The following is a 21,398-nucleotide window of genomic DNA, read 5'->3' on the forward strand; positions in this document are numbered from 1 at the left end:
AACAAGCATAGAACACAGGGACTTGAGGCAAGGCACATGAGCATGGGTGACTTCTGGGTGACGTGAGGTGGAGACCTGGCTACAGCAGAAAGTAGGAGGTAATTCAGCTTGATACCATAGAGAATCTTCTAGGTCTTGGGAAAGCAACCTTCACCTCACCAAGTGTGAGGGTTGATTTTTCCTGGGTCTCTTGTGATCTTAGGTACTTCCTGTGGTTCTAGACATGGATCTGATAAGGGATATGTGGGTTTTGTCTTTTGATGATGTCAGAAAAACTTTGGCATATAATTCCTTGAAGATAGTGACCTATTGATTAGGAGATTGATTCTGCCAGGACTTGTCCATAGCAGTGGGAAACATTTCATCAGAGCTACCATTTCTCTCATTTTCTGTATGCTAGGCAGTACCCAGAGTACTCTATACTGAAGGCAGGGTTTAAGTGCATCCACCAGACCCAAGATGATAATTAAGTATTTATTAGGGAAGCACTTACACAGATAAAAGTAAATAACCGCTGCGGTTTTCCTGTTCCAGAAGATGCAGTCTCTGCCCTTTTGATGCTTCCCTCAACCCAAAAGAGCTCGAGCCAGCCTCTCCTCTACCTTATAAGGGGTCACATCTGCACCTGAAACTACACCCAAAGGGTGTGGCCACTACTACAAGTTCTTTGGCAAGGCAAGATGCCTCAGTGGAACCAGTTCTCAGTTACTTCTATCAGCAATTTCTTCGAGGGACCCTTGGATCTATGATACTAGGTAACCTGGAGGTGGCAGAGCCAGGTCACACATGGTCCTAACACAAGGCTGATGACTTCTGCTGCTGTCTTTATCATCTCCTAATCTCAGGAATGAATCATGGAGAATGAAGCTCATAAGAGCTACAGGCACACCATGTCCTGGGCCCAGGGACAGGTGGCCTTTCTCATTTCAGCACCTTTATAAATCTTCCCTAATTAAGTTAAGGGGGGCTGTTAATGAATAAATGAAGGTTAAATCACTCCCTGCAGAAAACTGATGCTGATATCCAGGTCCAAAAAGAAAGCTTGAAAATCCCAAAGCTGACTTACAAAAAGTTTTTAAAACTCTTTTTCAGATGGGAAGATGGAAGTCACAGAGTTCAAGAGAAGACCAAGGTACATGGCCTGAAGAGTAATGGTTCCTTGGAAAATGTTCTTGAAGCTTATTTTGGAATGCTGTAACACAGACCCAGACCCAGACACAGACACAGACACATACACTACATTGTACACACATACTGTATACACACATATGCATACACACATACACAAACAATATATTGTATACACACACTGTGTATACATACTGTACATATGCATACATACTGTACACACAATATATATACAAATACATATATGTATATATATAGTATACACACACTGTATACATACATATGCATACACACTACACACACATACACACACTCCTCCCGCCAGGCCTACTTGGCCCATTCCTGGCCTCCTGAGGATCTCTATGTCATGTTTTCTTGTCAGTAAATTTGTTACTTCATGTCCTTGACACTCTCTTACTGTCTGCTCCTTGGCTATAAGTGGCTCAGAGAAGTTCGGCTGCCTCAAGAAGGACCGAGACGGAGAAGCAGAGATAGTAGCCAGCCATAATAGGTCTCCTAGGTGGAGAACTTATATGAGGGTAGATGCAGAAGGCATGTGAATGAAAGGGAGGGGTTGCCCTGTGAATCTTAATAAAGAAATTCCAGGTTGCAGGCAGGGAGGAAGAACAAGGCTAGATCACATGGCTTGCTAGCCTTTGCCTCACTTTGCATCCTGGGTGAAATGGGCTGTGGGTCAGGATCAGTGGCTCTGGTGTGCCTGTTCTGCACTCATGGGCTTTAGGGGTCTGGTCATGATGGCAGTGATACTCAGAGGACACAGAACAACTCACCCACTCTGCAGCCTGGTAAGGAACAGGGTTCAGGAAGAGCGCACCAGGCTTCTGGGGCATGGGAAGCTGAAGGTGGGCTGGGCACTGGCAGAGAGACCCAGAGGCAAGAGACTCATATTGAGCAGTAAATCAAAGGTCAGACTGATTTTTCTTGGCATCCCCAAGAGATGGAGCAGGAGAGCTCTGCTGATGGCAGGCTCTGACAACTGGCAAATGGGCTTCTGTGGTTATCTGTTTTCCTTCCTTAGTCATGTCTCCCTAGATACAGGCTGGAAATAGGTGCAGCGGGTGGATGACTTCAGGATAAAAAACGAGCAACTTGCTAGTTGTTGAGGGTTCAGTGACAGAGGAGAGGAAGCTCAGGAGCGAACCAGGGAAACAGGCAGGGCTGAGTTGCATCCATTCTATAGGCTTAGGTCCTGCTGTCTCAAAAATTCTATATGGATCAGACATTTAATTTCATCAATCAAAATGGTGACCATTATCATTGTCCCCACTTTACAAAAGAGGAAACTGATGCATAGAAGCTAGGCCAGGCCTTAGGGAAAAGCAGAATTGCAGAGCCCAGATCTGGATATAGGATAACCTGCCTACAAGGACCTTCCTGCCACCCCAGGAAGCCTTCTTGCATAACAGCTTTCTTTCTCTGTCCCTTTGGCTTCCAGCCTATACCAAGCACCTAATACTTACTGAACATTGTCATCTCCTGGAGAAACTGAAACAGTTTGACCAGACAAGGTCTCACTAACCATCAGCATCACTGAAAGAAGGGACTAAAGGCAAAGGGGAAACATCTTTATCATCATTCCATAAACTGGCATGGCTAGATGCCACCCTTATCATACAGTAAGGGGCAAATATCACCCAGTAAGGTTGTCTAGAAAGGTAGTAGACTAATACTGGTATCTTTGTCTTGATGATGTCACTGAGACCTAAGACCTATCTAGGAGACTGACAGTGGAGGCAATGGAGGGCTTGCATCAGGGAACAACACTAGTGATAATCCTTTCACTGGGTACATGGTTATTTGCACCCATAGTCTATGTCGCTGCAGCTGGGAAGCCTGAAGCCCCATCTTTGTAGGCTGAACCCCTTTCATCTTGGGAATGGTAGTGAACAGAGATGATTGGAAGGCTGCACACCTATATACCATGGCAGTTTCTTAAGGATTGATGCTTCCAAAGCTTTCCTCAGTATTAACAATCTCAAGTCTGAGGAAATGCTGTTCAAATATTCTGATTTTTCATTCTTCAAAGATTTTTTTCCTTAACCCCTTGGGTGAACTCTCTCCTTTTATGGGTCAATTGGAGTATCCTCCCCTCCAGGAAGCTTTCTCTGATTCAAAGCTAAGAGCTTCCTGTTGTGTTCCAGCACTGTTCATACTTCACTGTAAGCACTGCTCACTTGTCCCTCTATGTGTCTATGTGTGATGTGTGAGGAAGAGTTTAGTACTGTAAGCATCTGAGCCCTGAGTGGCTGCCGGATGAGCCTTTTGGTAACTGAGTGGCTAAGACACTGACCTCATCTCTGCCCAAGGCTCCCTTTCAGTCTTCCTTCCACTGTATCTACCTGCCCTGGCCTTTACATCTTTAAACGTTGCCTGAAGGATGGAAGCTAAACCTGGGCTGTTTCCTAAGCTGCCACAAGCTGATGACAACTGGTGTTCTTCCATCTGGTGGCAATTCCAAACCCCAAACTGTTTGCAGAGAGGAGTGGGAAGAGGAAACAACAGCTGGTTACCTGATGCAGAGTGGCCAATGCTCAGGGAATTGAACCACAGAACACCCAGTAGAGACCCCAGGTTCCTAAACTGGGCCCAGGAAAAGAACAAAGGGCTGGCTAGAAAAATACAGTCAAGTTTGGTTCTGAAATAGTAAAAGCCAACCTTTGGAAGATAAATGCAAACCCACACTACTTACTCCCATGTAGGAGCATAGAAAAAAAAAAAAAAGCCTCCTTGGGACAGATACTGCTCCTCATCTACTCGGGGATGATCACTGCCCTCACACTAGTACCCACCAGCTCCCAAGCACTGTGCCCTTTGAAAGAATTCATTTCACAGTGGGGAGGCTGCACTTAGCCTTGGCTAAGTCTTCCAGATGATTCACAAGGCAGATGCTTCATCTTCTGCCATTCCTCTACCAACCTTCTCTTGAGTTCCTTTACCAACCTGAGTTTAACCGTAGCATTCTCTCTTGGACAGCCCTGGAGAGAACCATTGTGTGTAAGCAGTATGCTAGACTCACAGACAGTGAAGACAAGCTACTATTTTTATGTGAACCTGCACAGCTCACCACTTCTGGGTGAGGGAGGGGTGAGGTCTCACTTGAAGAACTCACAAGAGATTAGCTTCCTGCCTCCTAAGGGCAATATTAATAGGACCTGGATCAAAGTTCCAGGAGTGTCTCTGAGCCTACATCGCTGCTCATGAGAAGCTTTGGGGCAGACTGTGCCATTTCCTGTCCGTGGTCTCTTATGTACAGCTTTCACACTCTGGAGGAGGCCCAGGACTTCGGGCTTTACTCCTTTCTCTCTCTCTAGATGATGGGTGTACTTCTCTCAACACTATGAATCTATCTTCACATCACTGTCCCAGCCATTGGCAGACAGAAATAAGTTTGTTTGTGACTCCTCTCATGTTGCTCTCTTTTGTGTTGATCAAAACAAATCAGACTGTCAGTATCTAACTGAAGCCTAATTGGAAATCCAAAGTAGCATTAAATGTTATGTTCTAAATCAAATACATTCAGTTACTAAAACAATACTGAGAGCAGGAGTGTCATGTCAGGAAGGGCTGAGCAGGGGAAGGCTGAGTTATGGGGTATCATTCCACCCCTTTCCCATCATTTATCTTGGTAAGGCCTTTCTGAGCCTTAGGACTCTAGCTGGGACCAGCAGTTGAGTGGATCCTGGCATACCTGGTTCACTCCTGAATGGTACCTTAAAAGCCTAGCAAGGCTTAGCTGTACTGTTTCTTGTATTCTGCATCTGCCTTCCTTGCAAAGGTTTCCTTTGTTGAGTAAGCCAGGATGAGGACAGGGTAGAAGGATGCACAAAGGAGTCATGAGATCACCTTGGAGGGGGGGTCTCTGAATGGCATTGGTGGAGGAAGGCAAGGGCAGGAAGGCAAAAGACTTTACTGTTGCCCAGACTTGCACCAAACTTATAGCTCTACCCTTAAGAGCCCTACAGACACCTTGCTTAGGTCATTAAACCTCCAGTGGCCTTACATTCCTTACTGGTATGACATGAGTAATTAATTGTCTTCCAGTTTGCCATAAGGAAGAGAGGGTATTCTTGGAAGGACACTAGTCTGCTATACAGTACACAGGCCAGTGGCACCAACCTCCTTGGGCAGGATGCTTTTTTTGTTTTGTTTTATTTTCTTTCTGTAAAGTGACATTTCTTCTGCTGTCCCTTGAATGAATCTGGACTATGAAACAGTGTTGGCATTCTTTAATTGGTTTTTTAAACCCACCACTACCTCCTTGGGAGTGCCAGGTTAGGAGGGGCCAGTGTTTCCTGGAGCCTGAACCCTTGATGGAGAAATTGCAGGATGGAGTAGGTACAGCAGGGGGTACTGTTTTCAGCCCTGGGAAGGAGCTTCCATTAAAGAGGCCTCTGCCCAATACTGCTGTTTGCCAGCTTTGCTGCTCTGGGCAAATTAGCAAGCCAGACTTAATTTCAGTTTTCTTATCTATAGAAAAGGCTGAGAAAATAATACTCATTAGCTGAGGTCATGTTTGTAAACCCAAAGAAGAAAAACATTGGCATAAATGTTAGATTCAACACATCTTAAAGTAGAGCTAAGAGGCCAGGCAGCCAGTAGAGTTTATTCTATAGGTGTGGTTATAAGTTGAGTCTTACTCAGCAGGACTTGGCCTTGTGATAGGCATGGGACATAACCATAAAAACATAATCACAATGCTAACATGCATTAAGCAGGCACGCCATGCCAGGTGCTTCTCTGAGTGCTTTTAAGGCATTAATTCATTGAATCAATTCATTGAACACTCAAGCAGAGCCCACAAGTATGCCCATTTACGGATGAAGTTACTGAAGCAGAGAGGCAAAACAGCTTGCCCAAGGCCTCAGTACAGTTAGTGGTAGAGCTGGACTTAACCAGGTTTGTGATGGTAACTGCTAGAGTAGGTGACTGCCAGCCTCTTTGTCTTTCATTTCAAAGTCAATTCTGAGATCTAGGCCCATTTTCTGTGAAACAAAGGGCTGCTGTTCTCTGGATAATCTCAAAGGCTAACTAGCCTTGGATCTCTGTGTTAAGACAGAGATCTAGAGACTCTAAACCTGAAGGAATTAGTAAGAGCACTTCCTGAAGAGTTCAAGTTGTCTCAGTCACTGAGCACCCTGCCCATATTCTCTCTGTAACCTACATTACACTCCTTACCGGCAGAATTTGATGGCACTCCCTAGGGTAGGAACCCTGTTTTTTTATCTCTACACAAAGAGATAAGGAGACTATCTCCAGGGCAGACCTATTTATAAGATATTTGCTGGACCATTCCTTAGAAAGACAGCCTTGTCCAAATCTGCATATGCAAATGATTTACCAGTGGACAAAGCTATGCATTATACATGGTAGACACTTAATGGTCTGCTGAATGAAAGAGGCTGTATATGCAAATGTATGCAAATCTCTTCCAGTTTAATTTGACTCTTGGGAACATCTTCAGTGACTCTCTGGGGCCTAGGTTGTTTTAAAATTTTTAAATTAAAACTTTGTACATACAACCAGTGCTTCCTTTTGCATATGCTGAATGAAGCCACGGTCAAATTGGGAAAGGGATGCTGGGATGAACAGGTTAACCAGCATTAGCTCTAGTTTTCCTGATGACTCAGATTATAGCCAGGGCAAGCAAGTCCTTTTCTAGGCCTCTGGAATTAAGATCCAATAATTTCCCATCCTCCTGTCCTTGGAGCATCACTATGGGCAGTCAGGTATCAGTCATCAGAAGTTACTAGAAAGAGAAATCAAATCCTCTGCCAAAGCTTAGAGGACAGTCCCCAGGCCCCTGCCCATTTAGAGCAACAAGGGTTTTCGGCACCAGTCTGTCCAGCGTTGCATTTAATCACTTCTTTCCAAACCAAAGGACTTTAAAATAAGAGGCTGGAATTCTCTCTCTAAAATACAGCAATTCAAATGTCTGATTAATAGGGGGTAGGTTAGCAGTTCTTTTCCCTCAGGTGAAAACATTTACTTTTAAAAAATGCTCCAAGAAAATATTAATGGTGAACAATGATCAGGGTCAGCTTCTGGGCTCCTTGATGCTGGTGATGAGGGAAATCAAAACCTGGGGGGAGGAGGCTGTGGTTGGCTCCTTGCACTGTGCTCCTGGAGGCAGGATTCTGCCCTTTCTTTTGGGAAAGACACAGATCTGAGTGAGACTCAGCTCCCAGGCCACATGGGGTTCCATATCCTTAAATAGAAACATGTGTGCACCAAAGGCTTGGATTGAAAGTGACACATTCTAACCCAAACGTGCAGCAGAAACTCTCTTATCTTCACTTTCCTAATCTTCAAACTCCATAATTCATCAAGTCCCTCAGGCTCAACTCTCTGCCCACCCCCAACCCTATCTTCATGTCCCCCTGTAGCTGGGCCAAGACTCTCAGGCCAGAAAAAGGGGGTGCCTATGACAGACACCATTTGCCTTGTAAAACCACACTTCGGCATTCTCTGTCTACACTGGGGAAGACTTCTCTCTGGGACTAAACAAGTAACCACAACCAAAATTAACAATCTGAGTTGTCAGAATACAAGGGACAAGGAATCTACAAGTGTAGTTCTTTACAATTTTTGTTTCCCCTACAAGGTCCTTGGGTAACTTAGGGGGCTTGGAAATTCAGTTGCTTTGGCTACAGGTAGCAGACTTATATAGTTTTTTTTTTTTTTTTTGAAAATGTTTCTATTTTTGATCCTAGAACCAGCTTAGTAATTATTCAAAGGGACTCCTCCATACCAGTGAAAACAAAATTAGTTCTCTGGTGAAGCTGGCTGGGTATTGCCATCTCATCAGGCAGGAGATCGAATCTCCAGGTTCTTACCAAAGTAACACAGGGAAGCATGTATGTGGGGGCGGGGCTGGGGGCAGGTGCAGTGATTGAGACAGGAGAGTTAGTTTTCTGCCCCTCCCTTGAAAGGGGTGCTTTGTAGTTTATGTGTCTGATAACCCCAGGCTGAAGTTCTCATTGTCCTACCACTTGTAAACTTAAGACAGGGCGATGAACATGTTAATATCCTGCAATTGTGCAGAGTGAGGAATACCTCTCTTATCACAGGGGAGAGCTATGCCTGAGAGCTGGGACAATGTCACAGGAAGGTCCATGCTTTGACCAGGAATGTTCCTGTACTGTGATCTCCTCCTGACAGATTCCATTTCCCAGAGACACTTTCAGGGCTAAAAACATTGGTGTGGCCCTTTTTTGGGGACTCACACAACCTCAGCCAATAAGCAGCCTGATGGAAAACCATTGGTGTTTTCTCACACACTTGTGCTGACACTGAATGTAAGTGCTGGATGCTTGCAATACTAAAAGTGCACATAGGGTATTTCTCGTCTGGGATCAGAATAGGCCATCTCTGAGGTCTTGGTCAGCTCTGGTGTTCTGTGGTCTGTGGCCCTGGCAGATAGGGAATCATACAAGTTGATTACTTCCTAGTCTTGTTTCTTAAATTGTATCAATGGACAAACATAGATCTCTGGGGGTGATGGTCAACTAGAGTGAAGAGGCAAGTAAAAGGGATGAAGAGACTTCCAAAGCTAGTCAAATTTCTGTCCTATTTGTGGGGGTTTCTCATTCTCAGAGTGAACAGCTAACATATCAAACATGTTAGAGACTGTGTCACAAACTGTGTCAGGATTGATGCCAGCCCAGTCAAAAGTTCAGACAGTTTTATCCCCTTGTTTATTTTTAAGTTTCATGTATGTGTGTGGTGGTGGTTAGAGGTGTGTGCATGTGAGTACAGTGCCCATGGAGGCCTGGAGCTGAAGTTATAGGTAGTTGTGAGTTGACTGTCAGGAATGCTGGGAATTGAACTCAGGTCCTATGCAAGAGCAGTACATGCTTTTTGCTGAGCCATCTCTCCAGACCTCCTACTATCATTCTAGTTACCTGAACTGTTTATGTAATTCCTCCAAGGCTCTGAAAAGATGTCTGTGTTATGTCCATAAAATTTGAGGTGGTTTGTAAGATAGCAAACAGAACACTGTGCCAATAACCACCCATAAGGGCAATTAGACTGGATAGAGTGTTCACAGGCAGAAGAGGTTTATCCTGTCTTTGTCACTGAGCTTGTGGCTTGGTTACATACTTAGAGAGGCCCCTGGAGGGCTCCTTCAAAACCAGATGTCCATACATGTAGCCTATGGCATGGGGATAACCTATTTGGAAATGCCCCTAACACACACAGAGATGTTTATATTCTGGCCTCTTGGCCTCACATATGGGCTGATTCTATGTGTTCTGAGAGAGGGACTGTTTAGTCTACTGGGCACATTGCTGGCTTTTAAAAATAAATACCAGATTTCGAGAATGAAGCCCAGTTTGGCCAGGCCAGAGTATTCTGATGGCCCACTGGGATGACAGGTTGCATCAGGGATGACAGGTTGCAAGCCATTCTTGGGAGCAGGGCTTTCCCCGGTCACAGTTTATAACAATCACTTCTAGTCCTCTCTGAAGTGCCAGGAAGTTTTATTAAAAATACCATTGATGATGAAAGCCCAGACTGCATATTAGATACACAGTAGGCACTTTATGTCTGCTATCCTCAGAACACTGTTTTATTAGACCCACTACACAGGTAAGACATATGAGGTTTAGGAGAAAAATCACATAATTTTCTGAAGTTACATAACTGGCTGTGCAATGGTGGTGTCATTCACACACACCAGATCTTAAACTCCATGGGATTTGTCCTCTCTAGGCCTCCAAATGGGAGAGTAGAATCCCAACCCCCTCCCTGCCCTCTCCAAACATGTCACCTATCTCCAGCCCTCTGTTCTTCCCAAGGCTCTCTCCAGCCTGCATGGAGCCATTCTACACGGTGACTCTCCTTTTCCATTTCACCCTTCGCTGGATCATTTTATGCCTCTATTCCCTCTGCTAATTCAATCTAATTAAAGTATAAAATAGAATAATTGCTTCCATTCCTACACTCTTTTCCCATCTACCCTGAGGACAGAGTGGTATTCCCTTTCTGGGAGTGGCCAGCCTGACAAGCTGGGTTGGAAGAAGGCTATGCCTCATCTTTTCATCTTCTTACTTGCTGTTTTACTTGGCTCTTAGCCTGACGTTCCCAGACTCACTGACTGACTTCCATTAGACACCAAGGGTCTGGGAGCAAGTTGTATTCATGTTCATGACATCTGCTAACTTACTGCTGCAGTTGGGGTAGCTTTCTAGGGAAGAGCTGGCCTTCTCTTGATGGAGCACCTGGGCAATTAACAGCAAGACTGGAATTCTGTTTCCTAAGTTTCCCCCTGGGACTGGCCAAGCCGTAGATCCATTAAGAGTACATTAACATTGACTTGTTAGGCAGTGGCACTAATGACTCAACACTTCTTACTAGTACTATTTCTTAATTACATTTAGTTAATTGACAGAGAGAGAGGGAGGAAGGGGGGGAGAGAGAGAGAGAGAGAGAGAGAGAGAGAGAGAGAGAGAGGGAGGAAGGGAGAGAGAGAGAGAGAGAGAGAGAGAGAGAGAGAGAGAGAGAGAGAGAGAGAGAGAGAGAGAGAGAGGAGAGAGAGAGAGAGATAGATCTGAGTGCTAGTTTGGATTGGATGGTTCTAGCTTTGTACAGAGATAGAACCATCTCCAGGCAGAATTGGAAAATTGGTTCCAGGGATATAACAGGAACCACATCTTTGGGAAAGGGTGGGAGAGCTGAAGGAAGACATAGATTACACTGTCCATAATGTATTATAAAGTGAAATTACAGAAATGATCCTTCCCATCATGTCCTCTGAAGTTTGGATATGGCTTGAGCATGCTCCACAAGCCCCACAAGCTGCAAAGTACTGTAGAGCCTTTAAGGGGAGAGATAGTGGTATGTAATTAGATCATTGAAGGTACTATCCTAGTAAGAACTGGTTAGTTAAAGAGTAAGCCTAGCTCCTTCCCCAACTCTCTGGCTTCTGGTCTTATCAAGTGATCTCCCATTCTCAAGCATGTTCATGACATTGAAGACACCTATGATGCTGTGACACAGGTAAGTGGCTCCTACTAGAAATTGGACCATGCTGCTTTGACTTGGGCCCACAGACACCTTCACTTTATAAGTTACCTAGTCTTAGATATTTTGTTACAGTAGCAGGAAACAGATATACTTTCTTGACCCATGAACATATTTACTGATTACCAAATTCTTACTTAGTATAGTAATCAGGGTTAGGGAGATACTCATAGGAACACTTGGCTGCACCCATCTCTCCTTCAGAAAGACCTTGTGGTCTACTGTCAAGCATACCTATGCTGCTACCAAGTGCATTATTTGTAGAAGAAAATGAAAATTGATTTATATATCAGATGTGTTCCAAAACTGAGAAAACAAAATTCAAATTATAATGAAGTTGTCTGAAAAAATAATTTAGAAAATTATTAATATATGATCCAATAAGCATCTTAAGTGGCAGAAGAGACATTTCATGGCTAATAACCTAACTATGGTCACTTCGTCTATTAGAGCAGTGGTTCTCAACATTCCTAATGTGGTGATCCTTTCCTACAGTTCCTCATGTTGAGATGACACCCAACCATAAAATTATTTGCATTGCTACTTCATAACTATAATTTTGCTACTTTTATGAATCACAATATAAATATCTGTGTTTTCTTATGGTCTTAGGTGACCCCAGTTGAAAGGGTCATTCAACATCAAAGTCATGAGAACCACTGTATTCAAATATCATTTCTGTCCTCCCAAAATGACCATAGAAATCATACATAGTTAAATGAAAAGAGAAACAACCAGCCAAAATTTACCAAATAAGGTATTTTTCATTTATGATATAAATACAATATAAACTGAGTAAAAAAACACCAAAAAAATTATCAGAACCCCAGGATCATTCCTAAGGACTTGACAGCACAAGAACTATCCAAGACATAGGAAAAGAATAATATTGAAAAGTGTAAGAAAAACACAGATTAAAGTGTCAAAGAAGACATTTCATTCTGCTGATTCAGCAATAATAAAAATACATTTATTTCTAATCTCATTTTTAAAAGTCCCAAGCCTAAGACCTTGCTAAGTTTTGCTAAGAGCTCTGTCTTGGAAGCTTGCCTTTCCAAGTCCCCGAGGAGCTAAGAGACCAGACCCCTAAGAAACTTGGTAGAGACAGGACTAGTCCAGAACCTGGGCCTCTTGGCTCATGCCAGCTATCTGGGTCTCATTTTATTTTCTTCATCCTAATAACCACACACCTCTACATACCCAGTAATGGGATTATGGAGAGTGAAGGCTGGAGTAGCTCTATGGAGTCCTCACGGTGAGCATGTGGCCTTTGATGCCGAATAAGGAGATTCTTCATTGTTATATCAACTGATCTCACACTTTACTGTGTGAGATACACTGAGATTAAGTGATTTGTCCAAGGCAACTCAGCTATAAAATTGTGAGATAAAATTGTGAGATGGCACCCAGGACTTGGGGTTTCAGGGATATCTCATTATTTGATTCACATCCTTTAATTAATAAAGGGGTAAGCTAAGGTTATGGGATAATGTGAAAAGTAATGGCAAACACTGGGAGAGAAGACAGGCTGTCTGACTTTGTTCTTATGGACTGTCCTCCTAGCACACATTAAATTGTGTCCTTCAGGAGGCCAGGCTGAGTGTCAATACTCTGTTCCATGGCCTCAGACAGATGGGCCTCAGGAGCTGCTCTTGGCCTTCAGCCCTGGATTACCCCTGCTGAAGTCACCTGTCTGCTACTTCTGCATGATTTACAGCTCCCCAGGTGACAGGCTTCTGAGCTCTACCACAAATCCCTCTTAGACTCAGCCTCTGGATTGGCTGACTCCAATTGGTAGGGGGAACTTCTAATATTTCACTTGACCAGATTCAGCCCTATGGCATTAAACCCAAAGGCTTCCAATTTCAGCTCCCCATGGCTGGCTGCTACTTAAAATCTGTCTGGTTCTTACTGTAGCAAGAACAGGGCATCTGACACAAAGGACTGGAGGAAGGAAGGAACATTTATAAATGAGATATTTGGATATTTGATGTGGCTAGGGCTGATGCTTTCAGATATAGACCAAGAGCTCATTATGTACCCTGAAGACTACTCAACAGTTTCATTTCTGATCCAGCCTCTCAGCCACCTGTGTAGTGCTAGGAATTTGACCCAGGACTTGGGCATGCCAGGTAAGCTCTGTGCCCACTGAACTACATCCTCTTCTGCCTATATTTTATCATATTTTCAAAAAGCATCTCATTTGAGAAAAAGATATGCTATCTTTTTTTTTTTGTCCTGGCAGCTCCCCAGTCACCATAAGCTCTCATTGGCCATTGCTATTTATGCTATTTGTATGTCAATAGGCCCAGAGAACCCAAGTGAAAGTTCTTGCCCAGAGTGATCTGCTTGGTCCTTAGGCAAATGGAATATCTGAAAATATTACCAAAGCATGGTCTATCCATCCTGTGTGACCACCCTTTCACCTGGCTCCATTGTTGCCATCCTGCTGTCTGTAGGTAGTTCTACAGAAGCATCTTGGAATTGGCCAAATGGCTACAAGGTGTTATATGTTGGGCAGGAGGATTTGATGACTTGTGACTGTTCTTAAAATGTAGTGCTTGGATTTGAAATGTAAGCATCTACTTTCTTATTTAAAAATAACTCAATGGGGGAATGGCCCAATCAGTAAGTGCTTCCATATGAACACAAGGGCCCAAATGGGCCTCCAGAACCCATGCAAACAAAAGAAAGGCATACATAAAACCCTAGTAGTGGGGACCCTAGGTAAGCTAAATCCTGGGGCTTACAAGTCAGTCAACCTACTTATTTGTTGAGATTTGGGCTAGTGAAAGGCACTGTCTTAAGTGGATGGTGCCTGAGGATTGACACCTGAGGTTGGTCTCTAGCCTCTATACACATAACACATGCATATACACATGCATCTCATTTAATAAATGCAAAGAAGTTTCTGCCTTAAACAAAGAATAGGAGGAAAATGAAGAGCGCCTATAGAAATCTATCTGATGGTATAGATCTCTGTGGACATGTGTCCCTCATTAGATTGTAATCAGTTTAAGGGTAACAACCAAGCCTCATTTGTTCTATTTTCCCAGTACTTTGTTCCCAATAATTATCTGTCTAGTAACACTTTTCTAAGACCCAGTGGCTATTTTATTGGGCTAGTAGGCCAATGCTTTTTTCTAGGACTACCTTACCACTCTCTCTGGGTTGGCAAATTTCCCTCAATTCTAGTAAGTTCTCAATTGGATCTGTTTATGCCTCAATTGTAGGGGCCACATGAATAAAGGTAGAAAAGGCAGGTGGGCTCAAGAGGATTTGGGTGTAATTTGCATGCAATTAGCATATGATTTGTGTCATCTCTTCTCAAGAAGTAATTTTCAAGTTAGAGCTGCATCACTGCTTTCCTTAATGCCACCATGCACCGATCCCCTTTTCTTCATTCCTGCTCATCCCCTTAGCTGTCATCACTTGATCCAGATTCTTGATCTTTGAAAAGAGCACACAGAACTCTGAGAAGGGTGAAGCTGACCAAGGACATTGGTGTCTTTCAGGAACATTCAAGTGAAGGGGTGGGTCTTCCACCTCAGCTCTCTTCCCTGTCAGTCAGCTTCCTCTGTTCTGAGACAACCATGGCTGCCACAGATCCATGGTGATCTCCTGACCAACTGGATAGAAAGGCCAGCTATGGCTAAGCACTTCACCTAGTTTCCTTCCTCTGAGGGTCTGGTAAACCCCATTATCACTGTTTCCTTCCCTTCCCATAGTTCCCTCTGTTCACACACATGTAGAAAAAAAGCATAGGCTAAAGAATAATTCCTTTGCTGGGTCTAGGAAGATAGGGCTTGCTCAGTTGCTACTTAGCAAAGGATTGAGGCTTCTCTTGTGGGGTTTCCAACCTTTGAAGGTAGTTTCAGCTTTCTAGAACTTACCAGCTCCATCCTGCATCCAATCTCAGACTCAGGACAAGATTTGATTTCCTTCTAGGGCCCCATCTCAGTCCTGTCTCCCAAGAGCCAGTCCAGCCTGAAGGCTTAGATTATTTACACCTCTTTGGTTCCCATGAGCAACCAACTCTGTGTGCCCAGGAGCAGTAAATCTAACTCCTAATCACACCATGCTGTGGGGCTCATTCTAGCTTTTTTTTTTGCAGGGCTTTTCATTATTCACCCAGACAGGGGCTGTGGCCTAGAAAGAAGCCTCCGGGAAGAGGCTGACCCTGCAGCTACCCTCTACCTCTCTACAGATGCCACAGGGCTCTCTGCCTTTCTCAGAACCCCTGCACAGCACAAGAGTCTCTGTTGTAGGACAGAACAACCTCTGACCAAAGGTGATAGGTAGGTTATCAGAGGTTTCCTAGAGTTTGGAAAGGAGAGATACATGTCAGCACTTACCTGTCTCTCAGACATGACATACAGGTAGAACTGATTGATAGAGAAGGCCATGTCCCGGAGGATAGGGCTCCCATCTTTGAACACAGAGACCATCTCATACTGGACCCCACCATGGGGAGGACCATCAGCTCGAATCTGCAAGAAAAACAAATTGCCCTTAGTATTGACACTCAGCCTTCCCAGAGATCATCTGCTTCTACTTGGAGGGGCAGCTTACAAAAGACAGTTGCTGCCCCTCCAGGTCATTGCTTTGGAAAGAAGTGCTACTTCTGTTAAACTCTTAATCCATTCACAATCACTCTCAGTATGCAGGACCTGAGAGCTCCTGCTCTCTCTCCCCTTCTACCCTGTTTCCCCCTCTCCTTTTTTCTTCCCCCTCCCCAGATCCCCTTTCTCCTTTCTCTCACTTATTTGGAACCAGGGTTACACTCTGTAACCCAGTCTGTGCTCTGATCCTCCACTTTCAACTTTTCCAATTCATGGATTACAGGCATGTATCATGCATCATCATGCCCACTTTTGGTCTGGGATTCCTAATGGTAGTTGATTTGTGTTTGAATGCACACGAAAGATTCTGACTGTCCTTATGTAGTTGTTCTTGTGTGCATTTACATACATTTACAGAATTTTTGATGTGTGTATGCGAGTGTGTATATGCATACTTACTATAGATTGGAGAGTCACTATCTGTATACAGTACCCTTGAGTTAGGCTGACATGGGGGGACGATTATGCAGATCACCAAAAACCTTGTTATCATTGGGAGACTGAAAATTTCAGACCTAAGAAATCTTTCTGCCCCTAGATGCCAGTTGGCTGTATTTGTAAGTTACGTAGGATGTAGAGAGATGAAGTATGCTTTTATTTTTCTTTTGCCTCACCCCAGGGCGGTAAACAAAAAGGACCCAAATGTCATTTACCTAAGTCTCTGTCCAGGCTACATACTTGAGCTTATCTGGTGAGGGTTTTTTTTTTTTTTTATGTGAATTTCAGAACTGGACCCATAAATCAGAATTTTTGAGGGTATGGTCCAGGCAGTATCACTTGGGTTAAAAGCTCCCTAGGCAAAGGCACAGCCAAGGTTGAGAAGCAGCAAGATAACCTAATGCTCTTAATTCTGCCACATCCAGAATTGCTTGGAGTGGGTGGGATGTGTGTGGCTGAGCCAGACCATAGCCTCTGTTTTGGTAGGAGATTCCCAGGGATGCCGAGGCTGTTTGTACAGAAGGTGGAGAAAGACTTATCTGGCTTAGCCCTACAAGTGCTTAAGGAAAGATATCATGTAAGGAGTGTTGGCAAGGAGCCCTTGGTGTGAATGGGCTCTACCCACAGTCCCATCCCATATCAGCAGCTTGCCATTCACCCCCTAGCCCTTCTCTTACTCCAGCTTCCCTGTCTCATTCTACCCACATACCTTCTGACTCAAGGCTTGCCTCCCCTGGGAAGGCCCCTGCCATCTGATAATTAATTATATATGCTGGTGCCTCCCCACCCCCTGCCCGCCATTAGACATGTATCCTAAGATTATAATCAATTGATTTGCTCACTGTATATGTATTAGCTAACATGTCTTGACTTACTATTTGGATTGTTCTTTAATTGCTTCCAATATGTGTAGAGTCATTAACATTGTGAAGGTGGATATGTGTTTTCTCCTTTCTCTATATCCCTCTGAGAACCTGTACTAGGCTGGAACACAGATGGTGACAGTCACAGGGGAATTCTTGAGAAACACCCTTTGAAAGAATATGAACTATGACACAGCTGATGGATAACTGTGGGTTCTTTAGTGAGATCAAAAGGTATTTTCTCTGTAAGACAGGTAGAATAGCCTTGTCCTCTACACCTTTTCCATTCTCTCTTGTTTAACTGTCTCTTCTTTCTGCCTCTGAGAGTTTCTAAGGGTGGGACACCATGATGTAGTTATCTCAAAGGCTGCCCACCTTGAGCCTGATACTGCAGTAACATGGAAAGGTAGTGAGCAGAGGAGAATTCGGTTCTGCCTGGCTTGGTAGGGAGGTCCAACTGCAGTATTTACTACAGAGTGGAAGGAATGGGGTACAAACTACCATCTCCACCTCTGCACTTCCTGAGAGTGGTGCAATGAAGGAGCCTAAGATTGTTTATGGCATGTAACTGTTGGGATGGGCTGGAGGTGAGTGAATAGACCAAGAGCCTATTGAGGCTGGGTGCCCAATGGCCTGAGGCCCTAGATCTGGATCTCAAGGACAGGAACTGAGTTAGGGTCTAGCCTGGGATACTATACGCCCACTGCTTTGGCAGGTGACATGTAAGCTCTGGCTTGATATGCCATGATTAGCTCACTGGAACCAAGAGTACTCTTTCAGCCATTGCTATCCATGGTCCTTCACCTGTGGGTTGATTCTTCCTTTGCCTAAGCTCCACCATCACCCTCTTTGTATCTCTTTAGTAGTCTCTCTTCATTAAAGAGAGTTGATTTGTCAACTATTACCAAAGCATTTCCTTCCAGAGGTGGGATGAGGATAAGCATTTATTTTCATATGACCCAGGAAAACTCTGAATCAGTCATGATGTTACAGGGCTGAAACATCTACTTTCTAACCTGGATATGTAGCAGAATGAAGAACTAATCACGTTCAACATCCTTAGCTATCAGGGAAATGCAAGTCAAAACAACTCTGAGATACCATCTTACTCCTGTAAGAATGGCCAAAATCAAAAACACCAATGACAGTTTATGCTGGAGAGGATGTGGAAAAAGGGGAACACTTCTCCACTGCTGGTGGGAGTGTCAACTTGTACAGCCACTCCTCAAGAAAATGGGAATCAGTCTACCACAAGATCCAGCAATTCCACTCTTAGGCATATACCCAAAAGAAGCACATTCATACAACTAGGACGTCTGTTCAACGATGTTCATAGCAGCACTATTTGTAATAGCCAGAAACTGGAAGCAGCCTAGATGCCCCTCAACCAAAGAATGGATAGAGAAATTGTGGTACATTTACACAATGGAGTACTACTCAGCAGAAAAAAACAATGGAATCCTGAAATTTGCTGGAAAATGGATGGAACTCGAAGAAACCATTCTGAGCCAGGTAACCCAATCACAAAAAAAACAAACACGATATTTACTCACTCATATGTGGATTTTAGACATAGAGTAAGGGATTACCAGCCTACAATCTACACTGCCAGAGAAACTAGTAAACAAGGAGGACCCTAAAAGAGACACACTTTGTCCCCTGGAGAAGGGGAAAGGGTCACATCCCCTGAGCAAATTGAGAGCATGGGAAGAGGGGGGAGGGAGCTACAAGAATGAGAAGGGAAGAAGAGGAAGAATGCAGAGGTCATCAGAGAGCAGAAAGGTTGAGTCAGGTGTAGATTAGAAGAAAGGATATGTGATTGTTAGGGTTTTAGTTGGGGGGTGGTAGGGGAGGAAGGGAGGGAGAAGGGAACTGGGATTGTCATGTAATTCAATCATGTTTGTAATTCAAATAAAAAACAAGCAAAAAAAAAAACTAATCACTAGTCTGCACATGGTTTATCAGCCCCAACAATTAAAAGGAGCCTCTTTACTATTCAAATTAGATTCATCATTTGGATCAACAGGTTTAAATTTACAAAACCTTCACAAATATATATATATATATATATATATATATATATATATATATATCAGCTTTAAGTTACAGAAGTTGTTGGGCCTGAGGAAAGACATAATGGTTATATGACTTCCTGTCGACTTGGCTCAATTTTGTCTCCATAACATAGGACACTCTGACTTTGGCTCTTATGTGAGTCAGCACAGTGAATTATCCAATGGGAAATTTCCCTACCTTCATACCAATTCTACTCTCAAAGAGAGCTGTCTTCCCAAGGTGCTAGTTCCTCTCAGGAGCTACAGAAGCAGTCCCTTCCCTTAGACCAGGCCTGGAATATCCGCCTCAGGGAGCATGTTTGCCCTTTGTCAGCTTGAGCAGCAATCTTGCCTACTCATCTGGGATCGTCTAAGAGCCCCAGAGCAATGACTGGACACAAAGTCAGAAGAAAGAAGAATAAATGCAACAGGTCAGGTCCTGCCTCTGTCATTCCTGGGACCAGGTAGTACCATGCAAACCTGGGGCCACATCAAGAACATGGTGCATCACACAGGCAGCTATGTTCCATTGTGGCTAGTCCCTTACATTTCCACTGTATTGGAGACCTAGTGAGATACTTTGACAATTTCCTGTCAGCCACCACAATCATTTAATGAACCAGAGATATCAGCCGGAATCAAGTCTACATTAAATCTCAAATGCCAAAGCAAAAACCAAGCTAGAACAGAAGATTCTGAGCAATCACCTGAACTGAGCTGTATTTCATTCTGTCCAAACCCTAGAAGGAAAGGTATTGGTCAAGAAATCAGCACTTCCTTAAATACCCCTCTACTCTGTTATTGGCCACAAACTTAGGTAATCCTCCAAGAAACTCAAAGAAGGCCATAGAAAATGGAGATGGACTAGAAGGCCAGAGACTAGAAGGAGGAGAAAGGGGGCAGGTCTGCTGGAGGTAGGAGGTTAGCCAGCAGCAGATACCTTCTCCATGGAGGTGTCAAACTAAGTGGGCATAGTGTGGTTCTGGGACCTGGGTTATTAATTCCCTTCCGATTTTTGATAAGGTATGGTGTGTTTTTTAGGGCTGTCACCTCCCTGAAACTTAGTGAAAACTTTCTGTAAGCAACAGGAATAAGCAATCTGTCCACTCAGTATCTGACCCAGAGAATCACATTCTTAACTACCCCAAGAGGTTCAAAGCTCTGGGCCTTGACAGTCGAGGGATGCATGCATTTAACAGAGAGACTTCTCAGCAGCAAGCAGGTGAACTCTCACCTACAGAGTTGTCCTTCATCACTACCAGGCACAAGATGGCAAATGCCAGGAAATTGCTGGGGTCTACCAGGACAAAAGTGGGATTTTAATATTTATTTATGTTTTATATGTATGGGTTTTTTTTTTTTTTGCTTGCATGTATGTCTGTGTTTCCCATTCTTGCAGTGCTCAAAGTGGCTAGGAGAGGATGTCAGATCCCCAGGAACTGGAGTTATAGGTGGTATATGACCTCCCATGTGGGTACTGGGAAAAGAGCCTCTATCCTCTCCAGGAGCACTCAGTGTTCCTAACTGCCGAGCCATCTCTCCAGTCCCCAAAGTGGATATTTATAAAGCCAAGCAGTTTGGTCTATTCTGTTGTGTCCCACAAAGCGTCAGCTTTCTTTAGTATTGTATTCCCAGGGCCAGATTTGAATGACACAAAGGATACTAATAAGTTGAAATAGACCACTTATCTAATCCAATCAGAGTAGACCACATAAGAAGTTCTTGACATCCCATCAGTGGAAAAGCTGAGATGGGAAAGAAAAGGGAGGTAATATGGAAAGGTATACCAGGCTACCAGAGCATGTTTTCTAGCAGTGCATCTCTCCTGGGAGAGCTTGACCTCAGTGGCCATGGAGACATTACCAGGCTGTGTTGCTTGCTCAAGGCTCAGAAAGCATACAATTTAAGACTCAGTTTACTACAGTAAGAGACAAAATGTGCCTAAATTCATGCAAGGACACTGAGGGGTGCTTTAGTAAGAATCCCTGCTATAGGGAAACCTAATAGCCCCAAGAGACTAGGCTATACTTTTCAGTGTAGGGTATTTAGTTTGCTTCGTATTTAGGTGTAACCCTGCCTGAAGGCAGGACAACATACTTGGTGTATTTCAGATTTGTGCTGTTGACCTGATTTATTAATAGCTACCACTTGTGTAGCTCTTAAAATGTGCTGGTTACTGTTTAAAACATAATAAAAATAATTTATCCTTATAGGTTCCTCTGTTGTCAGTCCTAGTCTAATTCCCATTT

At 43.7% G+C, this 21,398-nt stretch overlaps 1 protein-coding gene across 4 annotated transcripts in view; it reads right to left on the bottom strand.

Moving 5' to 3' along the window:
- Positions 1 to 21,398, bottom strand: part of Plxna2 (plexin A2) — a 196,642-nt gene that overhangs the window by 85,471 nt on the left and 89,773 nt on the right. For all 4 annotated transcript variants that reach the window (XM_027416566.2, XM_027416565.2, XM_027416567.2 and 1 more), the window contains exon 4: positions 15,528 to 15,662. In XM_027416566.2, coding sequence (XP_027272367.1) covers positions 15,528 to 15,662 — 135 coding nt within the window. The remainder of the gene's footprint in view (positions 1 to 15,527; positions 15,663 to 21,398) is intronic.

The sequence above is a fragment of the Cricetulus griseus genome, chromosome 5 (genome assembly GCF_003668045.3).
Source record: "Cricetulus griseus strain 17A/GY chromosome 5, alternate assembly CriGri-PICRH-1.0, whole genome shotgun sequence".
NCBI lineage: Eukaryota > Metazoa > Chordata > Mammalia > Rodentia > Cricetidae > Cricetulus > Cricetulus griseus.